We start from the raw sequence: 13,122 nt of genomic DNA on the forward strand, positions 1-13,122 counted from the left end.
AGACCTATTAGGAGTACGCTGGAAAGGCGAAGATGTGGAGTCTGGGATCCTTTTAGCCGATTAATGGCACAGCACTAATAGCTACTTCTGCATGCCAGCTAATAGGCTGTAATGCTACTTAGGTTGTCACCAGATTTATAGAAAAAGTGCCAATAACACTTTGTTTGGGATGTTTCTTGACTGCCTTTGCACTGGCAAATCACGAGTCCCATCACTCACCTCTAGCGGAGCTCAGCTGATGATGCCAAAGGGGAAACCTTGCTCTGGGTGCACCTAGGTCATTGTGGTGCTCTGGTACTGGGAACGGAGGGCTTTTACTGGGATCGAAGCAGGGTGAAAATAAACAGCCGAGCGGCAAGCTTCAACCCACAGCCCGAAAGCAGCCTGTCTTCTGTTACCTCCTGTGACACAACCATGGGACAGTTCTGCTGAATCACTAAATGCAGCCTGGATGTTTTGCCTAATTCTCACAGAAATGATTCTTACCTCTGATAACACAGTACTGCTGAAAGCCCTGGATGCCTGAGTCACTGCTCCAGAAAGGAAAGCTGCCGGTGATAAAGAAGATAAGGAATTGACCGGAAGATGAGGAATTAACCAATGCAACACAAAATCATACTGTTCAAAGTTGGGCTTTTATTTAAGGCAAAATATAGTCACAGCTTTAATATTAATATTACGGATATACACAGTTTGTTCTGCCACTATGAAGCTTAGTATTATCTCTGCTTTTAAAAAGCTATAAAATCTATTTTCTATCATAATCTACAATACAAAACTAATACAATAAACACATTCTGAAAGATCACAGTGTTTAAAACATCAGAAGAGCAGGGGTCCTGCTTTTAAACAATAAGGTGCATTTCTAAAGAATCAAATCACCTTGATTCTAAAGGGACTGTACCACAGTATGGCTGCGGATGGCTATTACACTGAGACATGAATCTAGGGTGCAGCATGTACTCAAATCAACACTATGTTGGAATATACTGAATATTCAAGTGTCGCCAACACAAACTAGATGTGAAATTACACCCTTTATTGGTAATGCCATTTAGTTCCCTGCACTTCTAATTGGTATTGGCTTTCATGCATATTGCAGACATACTGAGTAAAAATGGGTGTAAAACTGCTATCAGATAGGGCCCCGCATATACAAGCACACGTGCTTTCCTCTTACTGTACGAACAAGTCTCGCTAATACCAAGGACTCATGTTGAGAAAAGCCTGCAGGTTTGGGACCCAGAATGATGCAGTTCTGCCCCAGTTTCACACATGTGGAAGGCCCTAACCTTGCATGCCTGAAATCAAGTGGAGGTTCACCATTGACATCAGTGGGTGGCATATCTGGCCCTGAAAATGAAAGCATGAGGCCAAAACATTAGCAAAATTAGACTGTTAGAAATATTTCTTCTCTTGTGTGGTCATGGTAATGAAGACAAAAACAGAGCCCAGTTTCAGGTCAGACAGCCTTTCTCTTCGGTATGAAGTAGGAATAAATATTTGAATAAGATTTGTTTTCTGTTCATTACAGATTATCATTAACTTCGGGACTTCTGGTAGTATGTGTTAATCATAGAATCACAGAATGGTTTGGGTTGGAAGGGACCTCTCAAAGATCATCTAATTCCAACCCCCCTGCCACAGGCAGGGACGCCGCCCATCACACCAGGTTGCTCAAAGCCCCATCTAACCTGGGTATGTATAATCATGCAGTATTGTTGATGAATATCACTGCATTACAAAAGATCTTTAATTCAAATATCATTTTACCACTTGTCAAAATAAGTTTTTAATGATTTTTCTGCCATTTTAGTTGGTATTGCTGCGCTTGACCTAAATGCCTTCACCTTCTTATTGGGTCATGCACTGAACAAAGCCAAGGGACCCTCCTTGTACATGTTAAACATAAATGCAGCTGTATGTATTTTCAAACAGATTGCTGTTTATGGATTAACTGTTTTTGTTTTTTTTTTTCCAGAGCGTGATGTAAAGTTTTAAATATACAGAGTACAGGACTAACAGTGACATCACTGACAGTATAAATATATCAGAAAATTTATTAGGTGAAAGACAGGTCAAAAAGTTTGTGCATGTTGGCTTTTTTTTTTTTTCACTTTGTAAGCATTGATAATGTACATCCCTTTTATTCCATTAAATGATAGGGGTAGGCAGTAGGTTCAGCTACAGGCAATTCCTTCTTAGGCAGATTTTTTTTTCTCAGCATATGATGACTTTGCTGTAATGACAATGAAGAGTTCAAGGCAGCTATAACCTGTTAAGTACAGCGCATACTGTACCACAGCAAACTGTGCTATTCTCTTGGAAAATGCCTATTCACATCCCTAAACTGCTGTATTGTTTTGTGGACCCTGAGCATTTTTGGGTTATGGCTTTGAAGTATGTCATTCTGTCAGTAATGTGATTTTTGGTCATTTTCTTATTTATTTTTAATTTAGTTTTATGCCGTTTCCTACTTAATCCAGGACATCTCTGTATAAACTCAGAGCAATCTGAACTGTGCTGTTAGACAACAATTGCTCATCTGTGTAATTTTTCACAGGAAGATTACTCTTTAAAATCCACAGAGCAATTCTTACTCCTGATATACTAGTTTTTCCTACAGATTAGAACATGCACTCATGTCAGTGAATATTCAATGTATGTAGGAAATTACTGCACCTGAGATTTATTTGGCAGACCTTTGAGATACACTCTGTCCATGGATCTTATAGGACAAAATTTCAAGACAAATAACAAGGTTATATTCTCAAAATGCATGCATATGCTAAAATAGTTTGCTGTTTGCATAAAACATGCAGTATCTTGGTAGATGCTATAACTGTATATGCAGGTAATGCTTCACATACAAAAAACTGATTGATCATGAAAGTTTCCATTTGTACACATTGCACCTGTACATTTTTGAATATATCAGATACCTACATTTATTTTTTTTCCATGGGATTAAAAAAAAATCAATGTTATCATGCTCACTTAATGTCCATGTAATTATTATTAGAACACCAGAGTGGCATTACTTAATTTCACCGAGTGGCAATGAGGGTGACCACTTCACTTGCATTCACTTGTGCATAATTCCTAGAACTATTTCAATGCGTATTTGGGGAGGTTTGGTTACTTCCCTTATTTCTGATTGAGATCCTAGATAAGTGAATGTGTTGCCTAGCAAGTCTTCCCCTTTTGTTTTATTTAATGATGCATATCATTGGTTACAGTTATTTTACAATATAATGTTTTTTCCTTAGCAGTTGGGAAACGGCCAAGCCAGTGAGAAGAGACCACCTGGGAGCGTAAAAATAATGTAATGCAAATAAGTGGAACACTCCTCTTCGGCAAAAATCAATTGATCTTATTTTCAAGAATAAAAGACCCAGGCTGCTTGTTTAGCCTTCCAAAGTTAGAAGTCTTTCCATAGACTGGGAAAGAAAGGCAGGGAAACCGAAGGAAACAACGGTGCAAACAAAGCAGATATTGAAAGCAGTGGCACAAAACAAAATCATTATCATGCTGGGAAGTTGTAAATGGCAGGGAAAAAATAAGATGTGTGCATTAGAACCGTACTGTTGCTGAAACGGATTGCATGTGGCTCTATGAATGCTAAAATCACTAAATCTTGACATCACAGATCTAGTTTCCCTCAAAATTATTCTATGACAGTAATCTACGGATGACCTACCAAAAGTCATGGATAGCATATAGGTCCTTAAACTGCTTTGTAATCTACAGCTTTACTCACAAACAGCACCACACAAACACAGGTACATCACAAATAAGCACCAATACCAGCACAATGCATCCCTTTTGCTTTAACTGCATAATCAGAAATACTATTATATCACTTAAATTCCTATTGCCTACGCTTTAGAAACTTAACACAGTAGAGAGACTAATGTGCAAACGTGACTCAGTAACTTGTGTTTTACACTTTTAAAAGAGGCTTCTCAAGTTTCTGGTATCACAGTCTTTTGTCACAGCACCATGGCACAATCTGTTCAGAAATACAATTTTTCAGTCTATTAGGCTTGGTTTTGGAGCAGGAGGAAGCAGCATCCAGCTGAGAATATCTAGCGAAGGACACGCAATTGATTTCCCCGAGCAGTACAAAAGGAACACAAAGGACCTTATTTTTTATCACACCAAAAAGTGCCAATGGCTCTACTCAGGTTGCTGTCCTGTCCATGCATTTAATGCAGCAAATAAAGGTTGCAACAGCATATGTGTAAAATAGTAAGAAGGAAAAATAGCAATTAGAAGATTAGAAGTAGGAAAAAGATGGAAAACCGTGCCCATTTAACGAGTGGTATTTTCAGAAGAGCCCTAGGGTATACTGACATTGTTCAGAAGCTGTGACTACAGCGCATACCTTAGTCCAATTGCGTCAGATAAGAAAAGCAACAAAGCTGTAAGAGTGAGCTCAAACTGACACATACAATGTGACAGATGAGTCACTATATTCCAAGATTTTACACAATGTATCCTATGAGACTGGATGTCTATGTTACTATGATTTATTTCTTAAGTTTTAGTAAATACACTTTGTGTGTTGCTCTTGGTGACCTCAGTGCTGAACTTGTGGAACTTGCAGAGAGAGAGTTGGGACCTAGATTTTGAAAACTGGGTGGTTGCATGGGTTTTCTCATTGCTGAACCTATCAAGTGAGCATTTTCTTTCTCATAGGATTAGTATCAAATGAAGCCAAACACATGGCTTCATATGCGGAGAAGGGTTGCAGACACAGAAGATTGTTTTGCTGGTGCTGCAGAAAGCAACACAGAGCAGATCTGAACCTTCTCTGAAACTAAATCAGAAGAAATCAAATCTACAAAGAGACGTGGGGTGGGGTGGAGGGAGCACCAGAAAACTGGCACTGAATTCTTCAGATAGATTTAGATTATTATAGAGTTATATTAAAAGATAAACGACGGTAGGAAGTTAAGCATAATAAAATGGGGCGATTTTATCTACTACTGTTATGGTAAATTTTAACATATATGTGGTGTATGTTACAATATCAGCATTCACGACCTGCTCAGGGTCTAAACTACTATATTTATTTATTGTGCTCTAGACTTACTGAGGTTTTGGCAAAGGTTTTCTCCTTCAAGCATCTCCTGACAAATAAACAAGTAAATGGATGAAATTAAATGCTTTGGCATAGTGAAAATTAAAAAGTGCATGCTGGGAAAATCGAAAGGTCATGATTACTCTGTTGATAGGCATAGATTCTGTTAAGGCTTAATTTTTGTTTCTTTGTGTTTGTTTTTTTTTTTTTTTTTGACTGTGTAGTTATCCGAACACTAGGCTTCTTTTTTTGTTTTGTTTTGTTTGTTTGTTTTTTGTTTGCATCTATAAATAAAATAATTGGCAATAAATGTAGGATTGCAACAGCCTGTGCCAGACTGTGGCAGAACCCATTTATTTCTCTGTCTTACGATAAGATAAAATGCAATTGCAATAGCTGTCTAAATGCTCTGACACAAATGTTACTTACACATTTTAGCTGAGTGCCACTACCCTGCAATACAAATTGAGACTGAGATGTTGTTGGTCATGGGGAAAAAGTGGATAGGCCACATGTTACCTTCCTTCATCTTTTGTGTAAAAAGGTTCCGGTTATGAAATAGATTATCCCTATGCATTACAGTAAGCAACTAGAGGAGAATCCCAATGGGCTCAGGATCTGCACTGCTGAAAATGGACTTTGCTCTGATTTAACAGGTGCTTTTAAACATGGCTGGGCAGAGCACATGGACTTCCCATTCCCTTCTGGATTTAGCCTCACATGTGTACCTCTCTATGAAACAACTGTACACAAAAATTGTACACATCTCACTGCTCACAGTGATGAAGTGACAGTAATGGCTTCCTTAAAAGACCCTTTATCCCACAAATAAACCTGTAACAAATGTATATTGAATTTTAACATTCATCAGAAGATTCCCAAATACTTGCTAAGCAGATACAGAACTACATTGCTTTAGTCACCAGTGAAATATGGTTACTTCTATGTTTAAATAATTAATTAGAGCTGCACAGTGCAAGACAAATAGCAGAAATCCTAATCTGCAGCTCATAATAATGCAAGTCATCAAGTTAAAGTAAGAGTGGCATGAGGAAAAATAGGATTACAATATTAAAATATGGAAGGATTGCAAGACTTGGCTCCATGCTATAGCCTGACCAAGGCCCACTGAAATCAAATGGGAACTTTAATCCATTAGGCATAAAAAATAAATAAATTGTAATCTCCCTCAGTTAAGAATGCAGGAAGAGAGACTGCAATGCTTGGCAGTGCACAGAGGTCAGTTTTTTTTCACTCTAACTGCAATCTTTGACGTACTGGCCTTCCCAATCTATCTGTAAAAGGTAATTGCATTACATTACTCCCATATAAATAAAAATAAATAAAAATATTTAAATATAGGTATTGGCTTTATATTTTTAGTACAAATTACATATTTTCTTTAGTTTTTAATTATCATAATATATATATATAATATGTATAAAACTGGATATAATTGCAACCTTAAGTGCTAGTGCAACTAGTGTTGAGGAAATCATTATTTCTATAGAAATAATTTGGGCATATATATTATTCTGTTAACCAGGAGAAGAAGCAGTTTTGTTATCATTTTTTTCTTAAGCTCAGTATGCCACCAAGGGTTTGCATTCAGTTTGCAGGGTCTTTAATGAACAATTCATCAGGAAAATAGTTTTTCCATTCTCTGAACTATGTATGTCTTAGTTCAGAAGTGTTGCTATAGGTAATTAATTTTTAAAGGAAGCTTTTGTATCACTGAACAATACCTATCTAGCAATGCTGTACTGTGAAGAAAGCACCTGCCTGCTGTGTCTTTGCTATTTAACTTCTTCATCTAAATCTCCTCCACGGCTCCACTCATCTTCCCTGTGAAAGGGAAGGTATTGATGAGTGACACTGTTACGATAAATCAGTAAAGGAGACCAGCTCCCTACCACAGACTGTGCTCTGAAAAGAATGGTCAAATTCAGTCCTGATTTACATACGTGAGACCCCACTCACTGAAATGAACCTGTGAAACTGCCAGCTGAATATGTAGCTACCTACATAACTATCATTATATGCATATGATGATGAAAGAGCTCCAAGATACAGGTATTTCTAATACATGGTACTAGTACTAGTAAACGTGGTTTAGGTAGAAAATCCCAGATTTTGCCTTTGTGCAGTGTAGTGACATATCTACAACACCCTCCCCGTTAAGTGCATCGCTGCAGAAGACTTGCTTTTACAGGTCTCTTTTTAAAACATTCTGGATGTATCATTTTCTTCCTTCTTTGCATGTCCCTGTAATTCTACCTTGCCTTTTCTATTCTCCTGTGTAACCACCAAATTAAAAGTTTGATAATTCCCCTTTCTCTCTCACTTGAATAATTAGATTTTACTTCTTATTACAGATAAATATCTACCCCTGTCAGATTTAATCACTTCCCCCCTTTTTTACTGACCCATTTTTTTGGTCACATGCTTCCCTCCCAAAGCCCCAGAGTATTTACTCCTTCACCTGACTCCCAGCTACATTAAGGCTAGCATTAGTGGTACCACTGGCTTGTTTTTTGTAAATAACCTCTCCCGACACATAAGTGAAACTGCAGGTGCCCTCTCCCGTTGCCAATGGGATGCGGCCCAGAAGAATGCTATTCTCTAGACAAAGACACTGAAGAGAGGAAACTCAGCTTGGTTGGGTTGCAGCAAGTCAGTCAGGAAACACACGGTTCCCGAGAAGCCTTCATACAGACTATATACACTTTCTAATGCCCGGGAACCAGCCTTAAATTCTTCTGTAAATAAGAACTCTGCAAACCTAAAAAACAGAAAAAAAAAATTGTTATTATTTGTTGTCCCTGTATATCTACTTCCTTGTTGTTTAAAAGCATCTTTTTAATAATGTTCAACAATTAAAAGAGTAAAAGGTTCATTATTTAACCTTATCTGCAATTTTTACACTATTTGATTTCCACTCTAAAGTCAGGTCCATTAGATTCAGAAGACTCAAGCCTTTGTGATCTCTAGATGTGCTGTGCTTCGACACCTACGCATTGTTCTGATTTCTATAATGCATATCATTAAGCAAATATTTTTTCATAACTTTTATATTGATTGTTTTTTCAGCAAGACTCAAGCAATGTTTTGAATCGACACAACAAATTATATAAAGCTGAAATAACAAACTTCCAAGAACATGGCTGAAAATAAGTCACCATAATTACCAAACTACTTCTTTGCATTAAAGAAAACAGTAACAAACACAGAATACTATCATATTAAATGTATAATAAATGACAGAAATATAAATCAAAGATAACTGCAGCACTACGACAATTCTCATTGGGCTGTACTTTCCTGCATCAACCAAATTGGGCTTGACTCCACCAGGTAAGCTGGATAGGACAATGTCAAACTGGGCATGGTGAATTAAAAAAAATGTAAAATACACAACACAGCAGGTCTTGCACTTCTTTTCCACTTTTAGTGGTCAGGGATAGCGTGAAATGCTCTGAAAACCAGAACAAATCAATACGATGAACAGTATCTCATCCTACCCTGCTGCTGGCCTTGTGTACGCAGCTTGGCAGGTTTCTGACCTCAGGTCAGGCCGAGGCCTGGCCATGGGCCATTCCTTCTTTTCCCTCTGCAGGGATCCCAGGCTGTGGGCAGGGAGGAAGGCAAGTGAATGCCGTCACCTCTGCCGCCACAGGCAGGCTGGCCTGCACCCCAACGCTCCCAGTACACCAGAAGGCTGGGACAGCAGCCCCTGAGCAGCTTTAAATTCAGTTTTTGAGGCTGTCTGGTGCTACCTTAAATCCAGACGGGTAGGAATGCTAACCTTTGTGCCCTGTAGATGTATTTTGAGTTCCCAGTGAGCCTATAGAGCAGCAGGAACACGTAAGCACTACCAGCCACTCCGTGGCATATGCCAGGTCCCTTCTTCAGCAGGCCTTTCTGCCAGGTTAGCTCTCCGCAGCGGATACAAGTGTCCAGATACTGAGGCTTCTTGGAAACCAGATAAGCTTTGGCAAACAGATACGCAATGCCTAGGGAAACAGCAATGAAAATAGTCTTGTTATGAATAGTACATGTAATAAAACAAAGATAACGCATGAATACGTAGTAGATTGACATGCAATACACCTGCAGTCTCATGCTCTACACACGTCAATGTTACATGTCTACATGTGGAGGGGAGAGTATCTGCTACACTAAAAAGCACAAGGTAAGATGCACTTTCGCACTCTGTGTGAAAACACCGCTTTCAGTCTTTTCAATGCTGTACTTAATTTCAGGTTTCCCTCTAATATTCCCAGTCCTTCAGCAGTTTAAAACAGTAGTCACACTTCTGTCTTGAAAACAATAAACTCTTACCACTGCCTTTTACCCATTTCAAATCCCCATTCACCTCATCGGTTTACAGTGACAGAAAAACAAGGATGGGCAGGACAGGCAATATAGTTTCTTGCATTAGCAACAGATACCATTTTTCTTGAGAAAATAATCTTGTCTTCTCTTCAGTAGGGCACACGTTGCTTTACTCTGGTTATGAACAGTTATGAATACAAACTTCTGTAAAAAAATGCTGTTCAGCTTATTTTTTGAGGGATTCAAATAATTTAATCATAATCTTCAACAGAGCATTGCACTGTTTAGTTCATGGTAACCCTAAAAGAATGCATATGACATATAACCAAATCAAGCACCTGAAGGAATATTTTGAATAGCTCATTTGGGGTCTGAATATGAAATACACTGAAGTAGCTAAAAAGCTACTTGTAAGCTATATGAGCTTTATTACGCACGAAGAGTGATGGGATGAAGGAATTTCTGGGAAAGAACAATAGCAATTAATGAATTTAGATGTCTCTAAATGTTTTCTAAATTAACTTCTTTATGCCCTTTGGGATTCTGTCACCTTGGCTGAGTCTCACTACGTTTCCACTAATAGTTAAACCCACATCAAAGTCTCAAGAAACTGAAACAAAGAGGGCATTTCCTCTCAGATTTCATCACTAGGCCAGCCACACCATAGAAGTCACTTTTTTTGTCTTAAAAAAAAAAACGTTTTCATTAGAGTGCAAGAGCAAGAAGCTTGTTCCTTAATCATACCAATAAAAATATAATGCATCAGCAGAAAGCACATTTGAGGGATATTAATTATGATGTACTTTTTGTAATTTAAACAGAAACTTTTAAAAGCAGTGCCTCAATGCTTAAGGCCATTCTTGAACAGAAGTCAGCTTCTCTGTAACCTATGTTCATGTTACAAAACCAATAGGACTGGTCAGCAACAAAATTCTGCCTGGGGTTAAAAGAGCAATTTCTACATACAGCATTACTTGCCAAACTTGATAGGGTATAAGACTGGATTCTGATCAGCCTTAACTCATGAACCCAAACTAAGTCTTAATGGATCAGGCCTTTTTCTGCATGTCAGTGCTCAGCATTACAACCAGATCCCTAGAACTTTTTCAGCTACGATCACATACATTTATAAACTAAAGTAGGATGCACGCCTACCCTTCCAGCTGCTTGGGCAATAATTAAAACACTATTAACTGCAAGAAAAAAGATTAAATAGTTCACCTCCATCTCATAAAATGCCAAAATCAGTGACATTTAACCTGAGATTATCTTCTTCATGGCATCACCTAATGTGGAAAAACAGTGTGATCAGAATCTGGCTATGCATAGCATCAATGGGGAAAGAACCTGGAGCTCCATGACACCAGTGGACAAGCTCATTCTCCCTCTCGATCGTCTCCCCCAGTTCAGGAGGCCAGTTGCTGTTCTGCTCTTGGTCCATGAGGAAATCAACACTCTGCCACACAAGCTCCTGATCTGCTGGCTGCAAGTACTCGTAGTAGGAAAGTAACATCTGAAGGATTGATGAAAGCCCATGTGCTGCACCTGCAAGGAACAGCAACAGTCAAAAGGAGAGGGTAGGCTTAGGTGCCACCTCCATCCCCCTGGATCTTTCTTTCATGACTGATTTCCTTGTCCAGAGCATGGCTCTTTGGTCTTCTTTATGCACGTTACAACAGTGCTTTAAATTAAAGCATTTCAGGTGCATGACACAATGATTTGTTACTGCTTCTGTCTTTTCCAGTTCTCCGAGCTAAGGAAAAATATGCATGGATTTTGTCTGCTCTCTCTCTGGCATGACTGACATTCTGTGCATGAAGTTAAACTGAACATTAACTGAAAACTGTTTCAAGATATCATTTTTCTTGACACAGTGCTGAGTCTGAACCATTGTTCTGAAGTCTCTCTTGAACCCAAATTGAAACTGGGCCAAAAAAGGCATTTCCAGTTACTGACTGAGAGTATCATCCAGCTAAAACCTGAAGTTCAGCGCAAGAACTGTCTGTACCTGCCAGAGTCTGTGGAGCAGTATTGTTCTGTGACACCTCTGTCTGCTCCCCTGCCAAAGAACTCACTAATATCTGCAAACCAGTCTCGTTTTCTGCACTACGGCACAGCGCCTTGAGGACACCACTAGTGATATGCTCAACAACTTTTCATCAGTGCTTCAGAGGTGCTCCAGCTAAGCTGCTCATGATGGTGACCATATGCTTGAGTTGCATGGCAATTACCAGAAATGCTCCCCAAGTCCCTGCCTGGCAGCATCAGCTTACAAAGTACCTCCCCTGACACTTCTCTCCAGAATTCTTCTCCACATATGCATGGGGACCAGCACCTCTCCCTGCCTCCACCTGCCAAGGGCAAACGCACCAGGGCAGAAAGGAGGGAATGAAACTGTTCTGTTGCTGTATAGGCACCTTTTGTACCCTCTAGCTCTAGAATCAGTCCTTCCCTGCATCTCCTCAATCCCATACAGCCGATTTAGGAAGCTTGATACAAGCCGTGACACTAGGCTGAAGCTGCATTTGGTGCTGGAGTACAGGAGCTGGGGGTCAGGAGTGCTAGACACCCTCCTGGGCTTGAGGACACTCTTATTGTGCTATCTGTTCAAATATCTGCTGCTACATTTTTTTTTTCTAACTGGAGCTGATTGTGCCTTGTTAAAACAGTTAATGTACCCGCAGAGAAATAATCTCAGTCACAGCTAGACCCAAACTGGAACCAGACTGAAAAGTATAAAGGTTCAATTATCCTATTTTAGAATAATGAAAATTAAACTTTTTTTTTTTTTTTTTCACACACAGGAATAAGCATTTCACAGCTAGAAACACTACTTTTAGGAAAGGAAAAGGTCCCAGCTCAGTCAGGAGAAATCCCACAGATTTTACTTACTTTATTTCTGACTCATCTACTGGCTCAGTATCTACACACTGCATTGCTTTGAAGTATTTGGTGTGTTTTACTCACCGAGATACTCTGTTCCATAGTAGGAATACATGAGTGGGAATGGTTTCCTCTTCTTCACTGCATACTGCTTTCCTGATTCCAATATGGCCAGGCAAATTGATTTTATTTGCGCTGGGGTCAGCACCTAAACAGACACATCAAAAACAAACAAACAAACAAGTCTATTATAATAATTTTGTATTTCAGACATTTTTCAGGACTGTGCTATTTTCCTGGTGCACAAGACAACGTACTGCCTTTAATCTTATGAACATGCTGTAGTGTACATTCCTGTTAAGAGTTACTTACATAATACAGTAAATGTACATAATATTTCTCAAAAACAGAGTTTGATCCCATCTCAGGAAAGTGAATGTCAAATCTTAGGTGCACAGAGGTGAAAAGAGGCCCACTAAGAGCCTTTCTTTCCCAGAGATACTTGAACCTGATGAAAGCAGACAGCAAGTATCAGGCAAGCTGCAGAACAACAGCTGTGAGACTGGAGGAAGAGACAAGATGGGAAGAAAAAAGACAACATACCTAGAGAAGAAGTAAATGTTACAGGCTTTATTGGGACATACTGAGCAAGGCAGATTTTTCTTCAAACAAGATTAAAAAAAAAAGAGTAAGCAAGGAAGAGGGTATTAGACTTTATTGAAAATCAACACTACCTATGTGGGTTCAGAAACATCTTACTCAAGAATCACCCCTTGTAACTTTACAGAAATGCTAACAAAAATGAAGTGCGGGAGATT

At 39.0% G+C, this 13,122-nt stretch overlaps 1 protein-coding gene across 1 annotated transcript in view; it reads right to left on the minus strand.

Annotated features, from left to right (window-relative positions):
- Nucleotides 1-7,340: 7,340 nt before the first annotated feature.
- LANCL3 (LanC like 3) overlaps nucleotides 7,341-13,122 on the minus strand; it is a 29,988-nt gene continuing 24,206 nt past the window's right edge. Inside the window, exons 2-5 of the mRNA XM_032195173.1 lie at nucleotides 12,389-12,512; nucleotides 10,769-10,966; nucleotides 8,892-9,099; nucleotides 7,341-7,868 (exon numbers count right to left, since the gene is read on the minus strand). Coding sequence (XP_032051064.1) covers nucleotides 7,709-7,868; nucleotides 8,892-9,099; nucleotides 10,769-10,966; nucleotides 12,389-12,512 — 690 coding nt within the window. The 3' untranslated portion in view covers nucleotides 7,341-7,708. The remainder of the gene's footprint in view (nucleotides 7,869-8,891; nucleotides 9,100-10,768; nucleotides 10,967-12,388; nucleotides 12,513-13,122) is intronic.

This window comes from Aythya fuligula, chromosome 1 (genome assembly GCF_009819795.1).
Source record: "Aythya fuligula isolate bAytFul2 chromosome 1, bAytFul2.pri, whole genome shotgun sequence".
Taxonomy (NCBI): Eukaryota; Metazoa; Chordata; class Aves; order Anseriformes; family Anatidae; genus Aythya; species Aythya fuligula.